The sequence below is a fragment of the Engystomops pustulosus genome, chromosome 7 (assembly GCF_040894005.1).
Source record: "Engystomops pustulosus chromosome 7, aEngPut4.maternal, whole genome shotgun sequence".
Lineage (NCBI taxonomy): Eukaryota > Metazoa > Chordata > Amphibia > Anura > Leptodactylidae > Engystomops > Engystomops pustulosus.
Window position 1 is genome coordinate 30,715,035 of NC_092417.1, and position 21,236 is coordinate 30,736,270.

Sequence of the window (21,236 nt, forward strand, 5' to 3'; positions counted from 1 at the left end):
TTTGGGCTGATGTGCAGCAGCGCACACATGTATTTTATTATCAAGGACTATCCCTTTAATTTTCCTAGCGTCTGGATTTCTCCTGCTGATTCGTCTGCATCATCACTTACTACTATCTCCGTATCAGATTGTAGGAAGACGTCTCATTCATGGGGTTGAGGACAGACAGGGCTTTCTGGGTATTAGAGGATGACGGGCACTAGTTCCTGGAACAAGGGCACACAATGGCAGGACTAGCACTTCTTCTTATAAGCTGCGGACAGATGTTGGGCTGTGAATCCTGCCGGGTATGTGCAGAAAGCCCGTGCTGCTCCGATTAGTCACAGCAGATTTCCAGGGAAGTCACAACATAGGAAAAGGGAGGGCAGGGGATCGGACCGGAGGCTGCAGAGGATTGATTCATGTTCAGCACCAGAGCAGCTGCCAGAGCCCCGCGTGCTGTACCCCTGCTCCATGCTGTACCTAGTGCTTAGTCCCAGGATTTTCATTTTTGTTATTACTGAAACAATTGTTGTTTTTATTTTTGCCTTTGAAAAAAAAAAAAAATTCTAAAATTTTAATTTTGGTGTCTCACTTTGGTTGCTTAGTAGTAGGGCCGAGGAGTCGGTAAGCCAGGCTTTCGACTCAAAGGGTGCATTCGCCTGCCAAATGCAGGTGTTGATCGTAATGGGTCATAATATATGAGATCATAAAATTGAGAGGTGCTACTACTCCTTTTTTTTTCACTCCACTCCTGGTTTGGATATCCGAAAAGACATCTAAAAAACTGAACGTGTGAATGCACCCATACTCGGACCCCACAGCCCTGCCTCAGGTCACACTACATCTCACAAGCTTCAGATCCCCCTGTATGATGGACTGTACCAAACAGACTCTCCACAAGGGTCAGCTACTAATAATAACAGGACAGGCTCCTGTCGCACAGCTAGGCCTCATGCACGCAGCCCTGTGCTGAAAAGGGGACACAAACAGCGGGAGGTGTGCGTCCCATTTTGGCCGGGCAAAGATGGGCGGGGTGAGCGATCACCACAACGTGGCCGTACATAATAGACATCATTGGCGGCTGTGAGTTAGCCATTGATTTTGTTCTTAGATCATGGCCACTATACACAGTCGTATACATGAAGCCTTATAAATAAGAGGCTCACAGCTGGGCCTCCCTGACTGTATTCTTATGCTATCTAGGCTCATTTAGGAGAATTCAGTTGGGAAGTATAATCAAAGTGAACTCTCTAAATCAGGAGAGATGGTTTTGTCTATTACTGGTTATGTGATAATGCGCTGAGGCATCATGGGACTGTTAGCGAAAAACAGAATAGGAGAAAAAGTAGGTAGTCCTTTTTTTTTTTTAAACAAAAAACAAGTATTTGCTGTAAATATATAATAAATGTACAGTGCGATAAACAATCAGGTGTGGGGCAATGATAGAAAGTAGTGTTTCCAACTGAGGTGTTTTTTTTAAGGGTTTACTAGCATCAGGTGTCCAAAACCAGCGGTTTAAGAGAAGACTGTGGTATAGTGCGGTACTGAAGGGCAAGGCAGTGATTGTTGTAAATTTGTAGATCCCTACAAATTAGTCTTTTCATTGTTATATTTAAAAGAAAAATTAATTTTTGTGTTGTTTATATGATCTATTATAGATGCACTTACCGGTTTCTTCTCTCCACAGGTACTCAAAATGATGACCACGTTTGAAGAGGATCATCTTCTCTGCTGAACAAGTCACCATAACTCAGTTTCCATCGACCCAAGTGTCATGCGGCAGACTTTATGATGGATACTACCCAAACGAGCTACACCGGCCAGATTTTTTTCAAGGACTTAACTTGTCATGGACGGGCTCCCAATAGGGTAACGACAAACAAGGACATGAGAAAACCCTACCAAATGCGTGGACTCCTCTCACCAAATATGAACGAGAAGACGTGCACCGTTGTTCTCACGCGACTGGAAGATGTCACCGGGTCCCGCATTCTCGAAGGTCAGGGCAGGACATCGTCCAATATCTCTTGTTGGGTAGATGAATTTGGGACTCTGAAAGTTCATACCGGGCTTCCTTCCGAACCGAGAAGAATGAGTTCAAAAGGACAACTTTATCCAGGGGCTTCTAACGGAGACGGCTCTATAAAGGAGTTACCCGAACCCCGAAAGCGGAGACTAGCTTCTCTAAATGCTGAAGCGGTAAATAATTTACTCTTCGAGAGGGACGATGGTTGTTCTTCCAGGAAACTTAAAGATTTAAGCAAAGTCGGTGAAAACCGCAAATCAGTCGTAGACTGGACTTCCTTAAAAAGGCTGGATGGCCAACCTGCCAGCAAAAAAAGCAAGCAGAGGTGCATAGCCCAGCAAAGGTCACCTTCAGATGATGTATTCGACAACGGCTTAAAGAGAGATTCTAGTGAAGTGTCTTATCCTCCGGCTCCAAAGAGGTTGGCAAGTTTGAATGCTGTGGCGTTTCTGAAGCTCACCAACGAAAAGGGCCATTCTCTGAAACAAAGGAGCAAATCCACCGGTGACGGAGGGCGCTCTGTCAACGCTTGCTCCAAATCCAAACTAAAAGTAACAAAATCACACAAAAAGAACTGCATAAAACCTAAAAAAGACTTCCTTCTTCAGAAAAACCAGGACCACCACAGCTGGCACGGAGGTTCCGACGTTGGGTTTTTACAACCAGAACGTCGCGAGCCAGCTAAGTCTTTGGGTAAAGTGGAAGGTGTTTATGTGGAGCAGTCTTCCAAGAGACACAATGGCTCCCAACCTTTATACCACAGACTGCCTTTGTTAATGGGAGGGCAGGCTTCTATGAAGCCGGAGTATGGGAGACCAGGGGAAAAGTCTCCCACCCCCAAGCAAGACTTCCAACAGCCTTCATTTCCAGTACAACAGCTTCATCACTTACCTGTTCCGGGGAGTCACAAGGATTGTACCTGTGCGTGTGACTCCTCGAACCTAGCGCCTCTGGATGGTAGCTACATTTCTTATGGCCAAAGTGGATTATCATGTAATGGGTATTCGGATTACTCGGCGTATTCGAAGGAAGAAGGGTTTTCACAGCCGGTGCGCTGTCAGGAACTTCTAGTATCACAGAGCTCTTTACATCCTAGTGCAATGTGTGAGCATCTTCCATGGTGCGCGTCTCGCTATGCCTATGGAGAAGACACAGGCACTAACACAGATAGTCTTTGTGGACTGATACGGCTGCCGCTTGGCAGGGTTAGCGGCACTCACATGGGACCTAATACTTATCCATATAAAAAGCCTTTAACAACAGGTACGTTACAGATGATTCAACCATTAACCTAGAATACGCCTTCATAGATGGAACGGAGAATAAATCCATAAGCAGCGCCAATTTAGTGTAGTGGCTGAGCTGAGTTACTACAGGATAGTTCCTATGCAAATGAATGGGAGCTGATATGTAGTAGCCTGTTCTGACCACTACACAGAGAACGGAGCTGTCTGCTTTTCAGCTACTGAGGACAACTGATCTGTGGCTGCAGTTGGACCCCAGCAATCTTAATATTGAGGACATATTGTATGTTAATTCTGGTATATCTTTTCTTAGAACTCTTAAAGCGCACCTGCAACCAGGAATGTGATTTTTAGCTGGTGACAGCCTATGCTATACTGATTATAAAATGCATTTGTCAGCATTCTGAATCATTTCAGTACTTTATATAAGTTTAATTCACATTACCTGGCTCCCTGCCAGCAGCATGTGGTGAGTCCCATGGGTGGGGGAAACAGCTGCAATCTGTGTGTGTCCTATTTCTCCTCATGCATTTTTCCTCTCCCCCACACCACCCCTTCCCTCCTTTCCCTGCTCAATGCACATGACAGGAGTGGGGAGGGAGCTGCATGAGTGTGGAGGAGAGGAGACTGACACAGGCTGAAGCTGCCCCTCCCCGGAGACTCGCCACATGCTGCTGGCAGGGAGCCAGGTAATGTGAATTTATATAAAGTACTGAAATGATTCAGAATGCTGACAGGGTTACATGTCCAGCACTGATTGGACAGTGTCGGACTGTGAAGGAGGGCAGACACAAAGCTGTCCATTGATTCCTAAATTTCTAGGCGGAATAAGAAAAGATGCAGCAGAATTGTTATGGCTCATTATAATAGTCATCACCGGAAGGGGAGAGCAGGTCACCTTTTAAAATATTCTGAATGGTGTATTCTCCCCTTGTATTAAAGGTTCTCCTGTGACTATAGAGGTGTGGTCCTTAAAGGTTATGACTCAAAATGCGTAATGGATCTTACATGTCATTCTCTCCATAAGAAAGGAAGTGTAGCCTATAGACAATGAGAACTGTGTGGTTATCCCCTGGGGCTTAGCATCTCCTCTGCCGTCCAGACTCAAAACTTGTGGTCAAACCTGTGGCCGTACCCATAAGTAAGTGAGATAATGAACTGGGAAATTCCTAAGCGGGAGGAACTTTCCTTCACGGTAGACATATAGGTGTCCTAGTGGAGGTCCTAGAGAAGACGACTATTTCACCAGATAGGAAGTGTCAGAGCCAAGTGATAAGCCGAGGTAAGCAATTTGGGAAGACAAACGGATGGGATGGTCTGAAGATGTCACCTAGGGGAATGTGGGACAAGGATCTGAAGGTCAACTTGGAATGGAAAAACTGAGTAGTCTGTCTGTTTGTCTATATACTCTGAGATAGGCTACATTCACACTGCCGCAAGGGATACGGCCGATAGACGGCAATGGGCGCACGGCGGCACATGTGCGGCACCGTACCGCTCTGTACCCGGAAAAAAGATAGGACATGTCCTATCTTTTCCCGTATTACAGCGCCGTGCGCCATACATCCCTAAGGAGAGGGGCAGGGGTGAGGCGAGATGTTGTAGACAGCAAGTCCTATATGCAAATAATTTCGATTGTAATCAGATTAATCGTTATGCCCCATTATCCATAGAGGATCCTGACGGATAAAAACATGAGGTAACATCATAACTTTACCCTCCTCATCATCCCCGTGTCCTGGCACTATCCTCCATTAGGTGATGCTGTTTATAGCATTGCCCTGTTGCCATGGCAGCACAGGCTCCGGCCTAGTTGGGGACAGCAGGAGATATCAGTCACATCGCTGGTCGGGTCAATGAAACCGAAGGATTTCCAACTTTTTCCTGCCACCCAATATTTTACAGAACCATTCATTCATCAACAATTAAAAAATCCCTTGACCCCTTAAAGGCCAGGCCATTTTATCTTTTTTGCGTATCTGTTTTTACCTTCCATCTTATAAAAAATCCATATTCTTTTTCTGTTTACTTCCTAGTATTCCATGCCATGTACCGGAAAGCTGGAAACAAATTCCAAATGCAATTGGCTAAAACTTACCGTATGCCATGTTATTACTGGCCCTGCTGTTATTTCTATCACTGTGCGCTCCAAATCACACTCCCCCTTTACTCTTTGGGTCAGTACTATCACAATGTCACGTGATACCAAATTTATAAACCATATTTTTTTGGACTATAAGACACTTATTATTATAAGACGCACAGCAGATTTAGTCATTAAGAAAAGGAAAAATATATTTAAAATCTCAGCAGTGCTGCATATACATATACACACAGCGATGTTACATCTATTCACTCACACATACAGCTCTGCTACATCCATCCTCTTACACACACAGTGCTGCTACATCCATCCTCTCACACTCAAAGCTCTGCTATATCCATCCACTCACACACACAGCAATGCTAGATCTATTCACTCACACGAACAGCTCTGCTACAGCCATCCTCTTACACACAGTGCTGCTACATCCATCCTCTCACACACACATCTCTGCTATATCCATCCACTCACACACATCTCTGCTACATCCATCCACTCACACACAGCTCTGCTACATCCATCCACTCACACACAGCTCTGCTACATCCATCCCCTAACACACACACACAGCTCTTCTGCATCCATCCCCTAACACACACACACAGCTCTTCTACATCCATCCCCTAACACAAACACAGCTCTGCTACATCCATCCCCTAACACACACACACAGCTCTGCTACATCCATCCCCTAACACACACACACAGATTTGCTACATCCATTCACTCACACACAAACAGTTCTGCTACATCAATTCACTCACACACAAACAGTTCTGCTACATCCATTCACTCACACACAAACAGTTCTGCTACATCCATTCACTCACACACAAACAGTTCTGCTACATCCATCCACTCGCACACAAACAGTTCTGCTACATCCATCCACACACATAGAGCACTTCCTCATCCACCCACTCACACACATTGCACTGCTAGATCTATCCTCCTGGCCTTCAGACTATAAGACGCAGGTACTTTTCAGCCTGCACTTTTTAGGCTTTTTTTTTTTTTTTTTTGCTAACAAGTGCGCCTTATAGTCTGAAAAATACAGTAGGTTTTGTTTACGTTTACATAACTTTTTAAAATGTAAATCTTCTGCCAAAAATTTTTTTCACTGTATTGTCATATCCACCTGTGTTAGGTGTATTTTTTTTCTAGAAAGAGATGACTTTTTCATTGATATCATTTTAGAATTCTTACAACTTTTTCAACACAATTCAAATTTGGCGAAGTGGCGAAAAAGTGTTGCAACAGTTGCATGTTTTTTTTTTTCTGCTATGGGGCTCACTACATAGAATAATCATTTTTACATATCATTTTAATATTTTGGGATGCAGTGATACTTGTTTTATGATTGTTGTTTTTGTTTACATTTTTCAGGCCCCTAAGGTACTTAAACCCTAGGGCAGTGATGGCGAACCTTTTGGAGACCGAGTGCCCAAATTACAACCAAAATCCACTTATTTTCCTGTGAAGTGCCAACATGGCATTTTAAGCAGTAACTTATTGCTGCCTGTTCTTCCACCTCTCTCAATTGTATCGCCCCCCTGAGGCCACCAGCACAGTTTAAACAAGGACTCTCACTGTAGCTTCTCTCCAGGGTCTCTCTGTAGAGCAAAAATGGTTGGTCAAGCAGGATGACCTCAAAAGATAATGCAGTTAATTTCAACACCTTCTCACTTTTCCCGCAGTTCCTAACAGCCAATGAAGTGTTGCTTTAAAATAGCGCTGAGAGCAGCATCTCATAAGTTGCCTGGGACTTAGCGGATTTGGTCCTATTTGGTGAACTTTGTCCTGGGGTGATGGTCTGAGTGCCCACAGAAATGGCTCCGAGTGCCACCTCTGGCACCCGTGCCATAGGTTCGCCACCACTGCTGATCACTAAAACAGTATACATTAGTACAATACTTTTGCAGTACAGGCAGTCCCCTACTTAAGGACACCCGACTTACAGACAACCCATAGTTACAGACAGACCCCTCTGCCTACTGTGACCTCTGGGAAAGCTCTCTGGAAGCTTTACTTTAGTCCCAGACTGCAATGATCAGCTGTAAGGTGTCTGTAATGAAGCTTTATTGATAATCCTTGGTCCAATTACAGCAAAAATTTTGAAACTCCAATTGTCACTGGGACAAAAGAAAAAAATTGGTCTAGAACTTCAATTATAAAATATACAGTTTCGACTTACATACAAATTCAACTTAAGAACAAACCTCCGGACCCTATCTTGTACGTAACCCGGGGACTGCCTGTATATCAATCGATCAGCGCCCCACAAAGATGTCCATCCGACTCATAATGACGTTTATTAAGTGTTTTGCGTTAACTGGTTAAAGTGAGACCTGTTTTAATACCCACATTTCCTATCTGGTAACAATTCAGGAACGTCTTTTCTTAAAACTCTGTGCTGTGCTGTTCCTCTGTTATTCCTCCTAGAAATATATGAGAGTTATCACTATTCCGCCATGTGAAAGAGGTATTACAGTCTGGACATGAGGGCCCTGATTGGATAGTGTCAAGGACACGCCTCAGACTGGTAACGCCTTGTTGTTAATTTTATGTATAAATTTCTAAGAGGAATAACAGAGGAACATGCCAAGCCTTGTACATTTGGGCCTATATTATATATTTTGTGATAATCAAACCACCCTCTTAAAGGACATCTTCCACCAGGATAAAAGACTGCATGCAAAAGAGCCTGAGGGGCTCCATGCTCCATTAACACCTGTGGAGTCTGGAGCCCCTCAGGCTCATTTGCATACAGTCCTTCACCCTGGTGGTAGCTGCTATGGTAGTACTGCCTACATATTGGTATCCAGTAAGTATCTTGTACTCCTAAATGTTACATTTTGTTTCCTCCCCCCCCCCCCCCTCAGATGGATACAAATCACTCGACCAGCTGAGTTTAGCAATCCCAACAGCAGGTCACCCCGTGTCTCCTGCTCACCCACTCTCAGGATGCCCAGTTCCAAGTGTCCCACCTGCTGCTGAGCCTGTCCCCTACCTACAGACACCCAACTCAGAACCTCAGACAATGGCCATGCTGAAAACCGCACGCGAATGCCCGCAGGGCTCGAAACCCCCAAGTGGCTCCAAGTCAGGGGTCAGGAACACGTCGGGGTGCGTCCACGCAGCAGACAGCAAAACAAGCAAAGGTCACAGTCATCCCAAGCAACAAAGAATCAGTAGAAGAAGAGCCACAAACGGATGGATGCCTCTAGGGACAGCGTGTGAGAAGGCCGTGTATGTGGTGGTAAGTGTCAGAGGAAAACGCCTCTTTCTCTACTTATCTGGCTCTCTCTACTGTCACTCTAACATTTCTAATCCATAATCTGTTTTACAAGACAGGATAGTAATTCACAGAGGGGACAGATTACAGCTCTCCATAGAAGTCTATGGAGAGGGGTTAAGAGAGAGAGAACGACACAGGCCTAGGAGCCTCTGCAGATAATATGATCATATCGAGTTATATATATATATATACATTATAATATATAATGTTCTGTACATTCCCTCTCCTGTAGATTTAGGGAATAGAATCTGAATTAAAGCACTGACAGGTAGTAATATCTGTCATCTTATAACTTCTGTGGAAGTAGCTCAGCACTATAACTCCAATACAATGGTAAAAGGGAAAAAAAATAGAACATCAAGGGTTAATGTTCTAGAACGTGAATTAATGAGCGATCAATACTAAAATTTTACAAATTTGTCTTTCCACAGAACGAGCCGGAACCTGCCCTCCGAAGGAGTTACCAAGCGGTGGAGAGGAACGGAGAGATCATCCGGGTCCGAGATACTGTCCTTCTTAAGTCTGGTCCTAGGAAAAAGTCCATGCCATACGTGGCCAAAATATCCGCTCTGTGGGAGGAGCCCAAAACTGGTACGGGGCTTTTCTTTGTGAGCGTTTTACATGATGTATTTTGTGTGTGACTGTAGATCCTGCCCGTCATGTAAGGTGTTGATATGATATTGTATGAGTGATGGACATGTCCATTCATTTTCCGCTAGGTGAGCTGATGATGAGTCTCTTCTGGTACTACCGGCCAGAGCACACTCAGGGAGGACGAAATCCCAGTATGCACCAGGTCAGTGGCGAGAAGAAGGTAGGAAGAATGGAACTTCTCATGTCTCAGGGTCTTGGGTCCCATTTTTGAATAGAGTCGAGCAGCTACCACTTGTTTAAATCTAGCATAACCGCACATAAGATATGAACTGGGCTAAGGCAAACAAAGCAAAGCAGATTTATCCAGCTGTCTAAAAGTCAGAATATTCTTAGTTGCCCATGGCAACCAATCACAGCTCCCCATGAGCAATGGTAGAATGAAAGCTGAGTTGTACTTGGTTGCCATGGACAACTAAGAATATTCTGACTTTTAGACAGCTTGATAAATCTGCCCCAGCAGGTGCTGCCTCCTGTAGAGTTTTGGATCGGAGCCAAATTCTAACCCTTCAGATGCCATGGACCCACCTCACAGCTAGTGGGCCGAAATCTAGCTTCTGCGACTCACTGCTGCTTTGTATTCTGACACCTTGGCGGCTTCAGTCCCCACTGCTGGAAGTTCAGCAGAGATTTCATAGTGAAAAGCAGATTAGGAAGGATGGGGGGGGGGATGATAAGAGCCAAAGTAAGCGGAGAAGGAAGCACTTTCCTCCGATAAGATAAATTACAGAGTTTCTTGTAGTCATTTGTGCAACTGATTTATGCAAAGTTGGTGGAAAGTTACTATTTCACAATAAAGGAACTTTCAGAGGTAAAACATTTGACTAAATTAGTCAGTAACTTTTCAAGATACTTTGCATAAAGCGGTAGTACTGGCCAATATAGAAAACATTGTAATATATGTTAACAGCAGAATATTTATTCTCCACTTGTGTGATTTATTCCCCTGTTCCCTACACTCTCTACTTACTTTGTCTCCTGCGATGGATTTTCGCCTCACAGAGAGATCAGATGACATATGCCTATAGAAGTCTGTATAGGAGAAACCCATTGGGGGGAGTTTATCATTGCAGTTGCAGCATTTATATATGTGACTTTTGTGACTTTTCCTAACCTGCTCCACTTTTCCCTTCTGACTACTAATCCCAGATTAATCCAGGTAATCCAGATGTGCATGTCAGATTTATGATGTGACACTTTTTAAAAAAAGTTACCAATTTTTGTAAAAAAAGAAAGAAAAGTCCCCATCCTGGCGTAGGAAATTAGTTCAGAACTGTTTGCTCAAAACTGTTTTTCACATAAAAAGTTGCAACTACAATGCAAACCCTAACACCTCATATGCCAAATGTATCAAGTAATCTAGGCCACTATGATAAACCTGATGTGCACATGACTAAAACCTGGGAAAAACAGTGGGGCAGATTTACTTACCCGGTCCATTCACGATCCAGCGGCGCGTTCTCTGCGGTGGATTCGGGTCTTCCGGTGATAAACTAAGGCAGTTCCTCCGACGTCCACCAGGTGTCGCTGCTGCGCTGAATGCACTGAAGTTCCCCAAGCCGGGCTGAGTGAAGGTAAGCGTGTGTCCAGCGACACTTTTTTAAAAAAAAAATGCGGCTGTTTTTCCGAATCCGTCAGGTTTTTTTTTTACGGCCACGCCCCCCGACTTATGTCGCGTGCATGTCGGCGCCGATGCGCCACAATCCGCTCGCGTGCGCCAAAATCCCGGGGAAAAATTGGCGCAAATCGGTAACATGTCGGGAAACCGCAAATCGGGCCCTTAGTAAATGACCCCCAATGTCTCCTTAATGTTAAATACCCTCCCTCCCCATGAAAAAGAGAGCAGCAGAACACACAGTAAACTAATGCCACAGCTAATAGTAAGTTATCTATCTAACCATAAGAGATTTAGTTACATTAATACTAGTCACCACATGGAGATCTCCTGACTGACCATGTGTGGTCTATAGGAAACCTCGTAGGAGCTACTTTTAAACTACTAGACAGATTATTAAAGATAATTATTATTATTATTATTAGGGATGGAGCCTTTAGAGGGGAAGACTGCTAAAATCTGCAGAATTCATGTAAATGTAATGGCCTGAAATACTGTAAATCCGTGATATAAACACACAACTTCTTAGCCTGATGATCGTGTATAGACACCTGAGTATATTGTGCGTGTTCTGCAGTTGTGTTGATGACGCAGGGTCTGGTACGTCAGTCTTATATGGTTTTCTTATATATCACAGTAAATAATATCCTCCTATTATCTCCTTGCAGAACGAGATATTTGCATCCCGTCATCAGGATGAGAACAGTATTGCCTGCATTGAGGAAAAGTGCTACGTCTTGACATTTGCAGAGTACTGCAGGTAGGGGGCAGTCTTGTACCGCACAAGTTTTGTGTATCTTGTAAGTAAAATGGTATAATAGGAGATGTCATACATTACACAGTACCTGGTGCTGTAGTGTGTGCAGTGTCCTGCCTGTCTGTATAGCCATGTACTGGTTTGATGGACTTTTAATGCAGCTGCCGTGTTTGTATGACCGGGGGGTTTCTCATTACCAGTTGGGGTCTAGTAGATACTCATCGCCTATAACAGAGGTGGAGTGCCCAGACTACTACAAATTATAACCCACTTATTTATCACAGAGCCCCAACACAGTGATTTAAGAAGTTATTTACCGTTGTTAGTTATCATTGAGAAATTTGGACTGTCATTATAGCTTCCCTTTAGGGCAGTTCTCAACCTTCTCAACCTGTGGGTCATGACCTCTTTGGAGCTCAAATGGCAGTTTCACACGAGTCGCTTAAGACCATCGGAAATATGTAGGGAAACATCCCTACAGTTACTACTGGGGGCAACCCTGCTGTGACTAAAGGGGGGCATCCCTGCTGTGCCTGCTACCTACTGAGGGCATCCCTGCTGTGACTAAAGGGGGCATCCCTGCTGTGCCTGCTACCTACTGGGGGCATCCCTGCTGTGCCTGCTACCTACTGGGGGCATCCCTGCTGTGGCTGCTACCTACTGGGGGCATCCCTGCTGTGGCTGCTGCCTACTAGGGGCATCCCAGCTGTGGCTGCTACCTACTGGGGGCATCCCTGCTGTGACTAAAGGGGGCATCCCTGCTGTGCCTGCTACCTACTGGGGGCATCCCTGCTGTGCCTGCTACCTACTGGGGGCATCCCTGCTGTGGCTGCTGCCTACTGGGGGCATCCCTGCTGTGGCTGCTGCCTACTGGGGGCATCGCTGCTGTGGCTGCTGCCTACTGGGGGCATCGCTGCTGTGGCTGCTGCCTACTGGGGGCATCGCTGCTGTGGCTGCTGCCTACTGGGGGCATCGCTGCTGTGGCTGCTGCCTACTGGGGGCATCGCTGCTTTGGCTGCTGCCTACTGGGGGCATCGCTGCTTTGGCTGCTGCCTACTGGGGGCATCCCTGCTTTGGCTGCTGCCTACTGGGGGCATCCCTGCTGTGGCTGCTGCCTACTGGGGGCATCCCTGCTGTGGCTGCTGCCTACTGGGGGCATCCCTGCTGTGGCTGCTGCCTACTGGGGGCATCCCTGCTGTGGCTGCTGCCTACTGGGGGCATCCCTGCTGTGGCTGCTGCCTACTGGGGGCATCCCTGCTGTGGCTGCTGCCTACTGGGGGCATCCCTGCTGTGGCTGCTGCCTACTGGGGGCATCCCTGCTGTGGTTGCTGGTTACTGAGGGAAACCCTGCTGTGACTAGTGGCTACTGGAGGCATCGCTGCTGTGGTTGCTGCCTACTGGGGGCATCGCTGCTGTGGTTGCTGGTTACTGGGGGAACCCTGCTGTGACTAGTGGCCACTAGGGGGCTTCCCTTCTGTGGCTGCTGGGGGCATCCCTGCTGACTACTGGAGGACTCTTAGTGCCAACTCTGGTACCAGTGCCATAGATCCACCACCACTTACCTGTGTATGGAGCTCTATTCACTTCAACACCCTTCAGAGCCTCCTAGAAGTAAATGAAGCGGCTGTAATATGCTTATTGTGCCGTTCTTTCCATCACCCAGCATAGGGGATAAGTTACATTGATGGGAAAACTCCTTCCATGTGGTTTATGATTACAGTATCAGAGGATTAGGATATGTCTTCCACTTTTTAATCTGACTTTTATTTCTTTGTAGATTTTGTGCCTTGGTAAAGCGTCGGAAGGAGGGCTGTCCAAACAGGAAAGCCTTGATCGTCCCTCCCTCAGAAGAGTATTGCACCCCTTTACATCGCAGGGTTCCGGACAGCACCGACCCAGAACTAGTATTCCTGTGCCGGCACGTGTACGATTTCAGACACGGCCGCATCCTAAAGAACCCGCAGTAGTAGACGCTTCTGAAGGAGACATCCACGTGACAAGTCGGTGTCCGATTTCAAGGCCTTGGCAGCCTAAGACTGCTTCAGACATCTTCCCAGCGGCGCCCCCTGGAGAGGAGAGTTGGGAACTTCTTGTAGTAGCCACTCGGCTCTGGATTCAGGAACAGACACTGGTTACAGTACTCAGCAGATGAAAGCACAGCACTTCGTTAGAGATGAGCAGTAATTAAAAGAGAAAAAAAAAAGAAAAAATCACAAAAAAAGCAAATGAGAAAAAATATAACATATAAATATATATATAAATATAATAAAGTATATATATATATTATATATATATTGGGGAAGCATAAGCCAGTACATCAGGTCCAGAACCGTGCTTGTAAGGTGGTGTAGGGATGTGTTGAATGCCTTAATATGTCACACAGGTCCCTGTCATACCCACACACAGTAAGTCCTTCTGGAAGTTCAGGCGAGTTTTGTTTCCCCCACCCCCCTTTATTTTTGGTTTTGCATAGAGCGTACCTCGTTCTCTTCTTTTCATTAACTTATTGTGTAGCCCAGCGATGACGTGATCAGATTTGGGGTAGATGTTACTCATATCTGCTCCTCTTATTGGTTCTATCCAGTTTATTTTTTTCCCTATGAAATCCTTATTTTCGGAACATTGAGAAAGAGACATGGTTTCTCCTTCGTTGTATAGAGGGGGCGAGATTTTGTGTTTTAGCCCCAGGGTAACTTTCAGAGTGTCTGTGAGTGAATGAAGTGTAGTGAGGTATATATTCCCCTATTCTGGATTCTATATATACACAGGGGCTCGGAGACGGTATTGATCCTTGTGTTTACCCCTGGATATTCAAAACAGATCTGTCATCACAGTATCAAGGGGTATCCCTATAAAAACCTCCGGGACCCCAAAGAAAACATTTGCTACCACCATCCTAAAATTATACCTATTTTTTGCATTACTTAAAGGGATCCTGTAACCCCATTAATCTAGCAGCCCCGCTCAGCTAGGGTATGAAATGTCCTTTCTAGAATTCTAAAATTCCTCCAAATACATGTTCTGCCTGGGATGAGTCAAGGTTAGAGGCTGCAGAGGGAGGGTCACCTCATATCCCCCTTTCTTCAGATCTTTAGGACGTAGAAATAAGCTTTTGCCGTCCTAGTAAAGATAAGAATCTCATCTTTCAGAACCAGAGATCCAGGCAGTGATTATAAGTTGTTTCCCTGATCTCCTGAAAAATTGACCACTTTCAAACACTTTCTCCTCCAAAATAATGTAAAATTGAGCAGAGAGGAGTCAGATTTTACCTTAGATGAGTCCAGTATTAAGAATGCGCAGGGAGATCGTCACTATGGTACCAAGAAACAGATGAACTGTAGACAAAAAATACAATTCCTGCCTTTATTGAACTGTCTCTCCAGTTCTGTATCTCCAGTTTTGTAGAATTCAGAGCCACAACCTTTGATCATATCTGAAAGATGAGATTCTTATCTTTAATTTGACACCAGCAGCATGGTTCTAGGTAAAAAGAACCAAAGATAGGGGTGTGTGAAGTTACACTCCCCTGAAGCCTCTAAATTTGACTGGCAAAATATGACTCTTCTCTGCTTCAATTCTCTTTGCATATGACTTTGGGGGAGATCTTCTTTTTAGGTTAACAGGTGAGATGTCACATAAAAGATGGAATCTCTTGAAAGGACATGTAATACCCTACCTGAGGGGGCTGATGGTATAATGCAGTAAAATCTGGTGACAAAGTCCCTTTAAATAATGTCCCCTGAGTAGTGGTCTGGACATTCTCCGTGACTGGGATACTTCATCCCAAATCGGCTTTAAGCATATGCACCCGATGTCATCAGAGATGGGACATCAGTCAAGTCAGAAAGCAAACAGTCTGACCAGTGGGACCACCCCCATGACTCTTCAGGGATAATGTGACACCTTCTGTGTTGTGAGAACTAATCCCTATGAAAGGCTCTCCTTATTACTAGAAATATATACTACCTATTTACAGCAAACCACTAAAAATGGCCCCTCTCTTACTACAAGGCCAGCAGTGGGGCATATTATTTTTGCTATATCCTCCTACACAAAGCTTCAATTCTACAAAAAAACGAAGCAATTGTCCAGCCATAATTCATGATAGAAATAATTAACTTTATTAGTACATTTCCGAAATATTACAAAATGTATCCGTTGAATAGAGACCTATCCCTAAAAATATATTAAAAATATATTACCTTTTATATTTTCTTACCTTTTGCAGCTCCGCCAGATGACTTCTCAGATACCCCTTTAAATATGGCGACATATTGTGATGACAGATCTGCTTTAAAGGGGCGGTCAGCTTTAGATATACCCTTTCGTATTGGAGGAGGGCACATGGGTGTCATGGGGGAGGTTCTCTGATTCGAGGCCCTTCTACCAGATGCTGTGTGCCTTGCAATACCTCCATTGTCCTACAGGGGAAGTGAAGACTAGCTGGTCACAAGAATCCTGGTAGAAGGTTATAGGGTTGCCCCAACCCTAATTAGTTTTTTAGCATTTTGATGACAGATGCTCTTTAATATATAGGTAGCATTTTACAGTAGTTTACTAATTTGCCCCTCAAAAAATAAAATTACAAAAAAAAAACCTCCTGTGATACAGCTACCCAATTGCTCAATATATATGCCATTTGCCTTATGTGTATACAATCTAGATACACTATTGTCTATCAGAAATCTAGCTGTCGGTTTTTTTTTTTCCTAGTAAGAAAATAACACTTAAAAAAAAAAAAAACTTAAAAAAAAACTACAAAAACAACACAAAAACCAAAGGACATTTGTACCAGAATATATGACATGGAATCTGAACAACCGCTAGGTGATCTCTGTAGCTTGCACTAATCCATGATCACACTTGTATCCATACATTTGAGTCTGTAATCACAGAGTTAAATCGAAATCCAGAATTTTTAGTTTTTTTTTTTTTTTTTAACCCAAGAACATATAGGCCCGGTTCCGTAATATTTCTGACCAGGGGTGGGTGGGATCGGATACTTTATTAATGATACCAAAGAGGTGTTCTTCAGTTATAAAGAATTGCAGTGGACCAGATATTGGTGTAAATGTGAAGATTTAGAAGATTTTAAGTTTGACTTTTTGGTGTTTTTGTTTTTTTTTAATCAGTTTTTTTAATAAGTACAATGCCGACCCCTCACAAATTGTGATTAGAAGCAGTTGAGGTACAATAGATCATGATATTGGCCGATACAGATAGAAGTTCACCACCTTTCGACCCTCAGGTTGTTGTACAAATTATACAAAGCTGTAGTAGATGGTAACTAGAAGAAGGGTTAGAGACGGCCATGGAGTAGGATTAGATACGTACAATCTAAATTGTTTTCCATGTTTCCCCTAACAATAGACCAAGGACTAGAGTTGATAACCTGTCTGTGATCTCCACACTGGATGGCTCTGCCTCTAATTTTAAAGGAAATCGGAAAATTTCCACTTCATGGCTGCCCTATGCCACCGCTATTTCAACCTTTCTGTTGCAAAGAGTTAAAACCGTGGTTAAAGCATGTGGCATAAATTGTACTTCCATCAAGAAAAGAGGGAATAAAAACTTCTCTCTTTGAAGTCATCCTTGGTTTTTTCCCGCTTTCTTGATATGTAAAGTCTTTTACCTCCTCAGCCATAAAATGGACGCAGTTGGAGGGTCATGTGATCTCTATCTCTCCATGAACAATCGCCCTGCCAGGACTTTGATCCTATATTCATGAATACTATCACAAGGTTCTGGCAGGGCGATTGATCACATGAACCTCTACCAGCGGCCATTTTATGGACTGGAATGTTTGGCTGATGAGGTAAAATACTGGCAACCCCTTTAAGAATATTGACCTCTATGTTGGATCCCCCTGCCCAGTATGCAGAACAGTTGCGACATAATGGGATTTACACAAAATTTTTAGCCAGATTAGCCAATGTTTTTCCATTTGAATTTGGCCTACTTTCATTTATTGAAGCCCATGGGGACCTACTGCAAATCTATCACCAGACTTGCAAATTTTCTTGGTTCCTTCATAAGGTTTTTAGTCATGGAGGTGGAACAGTGGAAAGAAAGATATTTCTCTGGGGTCCTGTGAAATTAGGGAGCTGATGAGAAGGAGGTTCTTCTTTCCAATGTTCTACCTCCTTGACTTGTATTGAGGTCCTTCCACAAATGTAAGACAATAGTTGACTGAACATTTAGATTTTGGTGGAATTGGACAACTATCCTATGTGTTTTTGGGCCTACATCCCTGTCTGAAGCCTGGCAGGGAGTAACTCCCCTCTTCCCGTTAGGAAGACATTCATACACAAGGCTGGTGACAAATTCAATACATGGAGACAGTCACATATTCTGAATGATACGGCAAAGTGACCTCAATTGGTTAAAAAAAAATTTTTACCTCATAGTATTAGATTTTTTTTATAGTAAAGTTTTTATTTCTGATTATGAATTGATTTCACAAGGGGTTAATTTTCATGGCAGATGTACTGGTCTGAGCAGGAGATAACTCCGGTCTGCACATGTCCCATAGACATGAATGAAATGTACATATGGGTTGGCACAAGCAATATTTAAGAATTTTTGGGTTTTTCCTTCTCCAATCAGCGGATCTACTGAATCCATTGCGTCTTAGGAATTATCCTTCAGTTTGATATGCATTGAACGTTTGAGTTTACATGTTCTTGGAATGAAGTCTTTGTTTATTGGGTCCAAAACTGTTTTTAGTATTTTTGTATCAGAATCTTCCCTTTAAGAGATGGAATAAGTATTGTAAGCAGTGGCGTCATAGGGGTCTTCCTCAAAAATACATATTGGTTGCTTTGGCACTACAATTTCTTAAAAAGAAAGCTGTCACCAGGTTCTATTCTACTAAACTACTAGTCTCCTCAGGGTATGAAAAGCCCTTTCTAAATTCCCTCTTTTATGTGAAATCTCCCCCAAAGTCAGACAAATATGACTCTTCTCACCTCACAAATGAGTCAAGTTTATTGGTTGCAGGGGGAGTGCCACTTCATAAGCCCCTATCTTTGGTTCTTTAGCACCTAGAAACAAGATTTTTGTGTCATATTAAAGATAAGAATTATTTTTCAGATCCCATCTAAGCGTATGGTTCTGTGAGCTACAGAACAGGATATACAGGTAGATAAAAAAAATAGGCGGGAACTGGATCTTAATCTGCAGCTTGCATTTCCAACTATGTCTTCAGCTGCCTATATCTCTGGTTCTGTAGCTCACAAAGATATGGATTTGTGAACTACAGAACCGGATATACAGGCCAATAACTACATGTTGGAAATGTAAGCTGCAGATAAAGATCCAGTTCCCACCTCATTGCCTGTATGCCCAGTTCTGTGGTTCATAGAATGATAAGCTTGATCTAAAAGATGAAATTCTTTAATATGACACAAAAGGCGTGTTTTTGGGTCTCCAGAACCAAAGATAAGGGCTTCTGAATTGATCCAAATTCCCCAGCCCTCAACCAATAAACTTGACTCAAGTTTATTAAAATCCTATTTTTGAGATTTTTTTTAAAAATAGGTAAACGGGTGAAATTTCACATAAGAGGGAATTCTAGAAAGGACATTACATGCCTTAGGTAGGGGGTAGATTAGTGGGGTAAACCTTGGTGAAAGGTTCTCTTTAAAGGAGTTGACTACTTTACCTCATGTTTTTTGTATAGTGGGGCGGGGGCAGGCTATTGGGTAATTTACTACATCTGTTAATACCCTGTTTCCCTGAAAATAAGACAGTGTCTTATATTAATTTTTGCTCCTTAAGAGGCACTAGGTCTTATTTTCAGGGGATGTCTTATTTTTCCATGTTCAAGAATTCACATTTATTGGTGAACAAAAAAAAATAAACTTCTAAAACATCCTTATTACTCTCCAAACTCTGAACTATTGGAATTTTTGGCCCCAATCTCTCATGTTTAGCAATAGAACTTTCCTTAAATGAGCACTTCATGTCCATGTAGCAGCTTGTAGCGTATTTGTCCTGCAACAGTCAGTGATTTTATTCTGTAATTCTTCCTGCATGTCACAACCTCTTGCAGCATCTAAAAAATCAACTAATACTAATGCATGACATGGGGGTCCGCTGCAATGGCGGCCGCTAGGTCTTATTTTCAGGGGAGGCCTTATATTTTTAAGATTGAACAAAATTGTACTAGGTCTTATTTTCGGGGGATGTCCTATTTTAGGGGAAACAGGGTAGTTCTGCTCCGCTTTCTTGCTATGTAGATAGAAGTTTTCTGTATTTTACCTCATCAACCAGAGATTCTTGATCATAAAATGTGATGTCTGTCTGTCCATGAACAATCGCCCTGCCAGGACCCTATAATAATATTCATGATTATAACATAATGGTTCTAGCAGGGGGATTGCTCATGGACAGATAGAGATCACATGACCATCTGCGGCCATTTTATGGTCAGGAATCAATGTCTGATGAGGTAAAAGACAGGAGGCTTCACTTTACATATCAAGAAAGCGGAGTAGAACTATTAATAGATGTAAATGACCTCATATCCTGCCCCCCCCCCCCCCACACTCATTACAAAAACATGAGGTAAAGTGGCCAACCCCTTTTAGCCCTTACCTATAGCACCACCTGAGCTGCCTATTGGAGGTTGTGGCCCTATTTTTGGATATACCATAATTTAGTAGATCAAAAAGGAAGTGGCTCCAGGAAATGGCGTTCCTCGAGGACAGATGGTCATTAATAATTGGCCAATAAGAGATGAGGTGGACGACTTTTCTAGGGCCTGTAGCCTTTCACGTATTAGGACATATACCATACTGCTGAATAGACACTACTTCTTCCATCTCCTGTGAACTTATCCCAGTTTCTTCCAAAAAAAAAAAATGAAATTGGTTATGTATTCCTGTTGTATGTCTGTTATGTCACCTAGAGAATTTCACATCCCCTTACGAGCCAGCGAGGAGGGAAGGCGTATGTAAACGTGACTTACCACACTTACCTGATGAACTATTATGAAGTGAAATGTACCTGAGTTTGACGCTAAGCTTTAAGTGATGTACTATGTTACCTGTTTATATTCTGTTACGATGACTAGTTTGGAAAACTTTAGCGACTACGAGATTTGCAGGATTTGTCAAATTTGATTATTTGTTTTTTTTTTCTTTCTTCTGGATAGTTTTCAATGTGTAGCACTTAGTTTGATTTCTTAATGATGAAAAGATTCTTGACCTCCCCTCTCCCCCCATTAAAAGAAAAAAGATTTGGAATAGTTTTATTTTTGCAAGCCATGCATGTTGTACAACTCTCATTTATTTTAGCAGTCGCCCCCCCCCCCCTCCCCTCCCCTACCCCTGAAATATTCATTTACTGAAGAAATTGAAATGATCTGTGTGTTTAGTTCTGAAAACACTTGAAGGAGTAAATCAGTCTGTAGTAAACCACGCAAAGAGTTAATGCTTCTCATTTCAGCTCCTGACTTTATACTAGAGGGTTAATGGGTAATTTTGTTTTTTTAAAGGAAATCTCCAAACATACCTTGAGAATGCTGTAGCTACACTGATGCAGAAACATATCTTGT

General features: G+C 43.3%; 1 protein-coding gene across 7 annotated transcripts in view; it reads left to right on the top strand.

Moving 5' to 3' along the window:
- BAHD1 (bromo adjacent homology domain containing 1) overlaps positions 1 to 20,929 on the top strand; it is a 104,467-nt gene extending 83,538 nt beyond the window's left edge. For 6 of the 7 annotated variants that reach the window (XM_072115310.1, XM_072115306.1, XM_072115305.1 and 3 more), the window contains exons 2-7: positions 1,670 to 3,271; positions 8,239 to 8,615; positions 9,086 to 9,245; positions 9,374 to 9,468; positions 11,589 to 11,680; positions 13,455 to 20,929. In XM_072115310.1, coding sequence (XP_071971411.1) covers positions 1,771 to 3,271; positions 8,239 to 8,615; positions 9,086 to 9,245; positions 9,374 to 9,468; positions 11,589 to 11,680; positions 13,455 to 13,644 — 2,415 coding nt within the window. In that variant the 5' untranslated portion in view covers positions 1,670 to 1,770 and the 3' untranslated portion in view covers positions 13,645 to 20,929. The remainder of the gene's footprint in view (positions 1 to 1,669; positions 3,272 to 8,238; positions 8,616 to 9,085; positions 9,246 to 9,373; positions 9,469 to 11,588; positions 11,681 to 13,454) is intronic. The other variant, XM_072115311.1, reaches the window with a different exon arrangement.
- Positions 20,930 to 21,236: the final 307 nt, after the last annotated feature.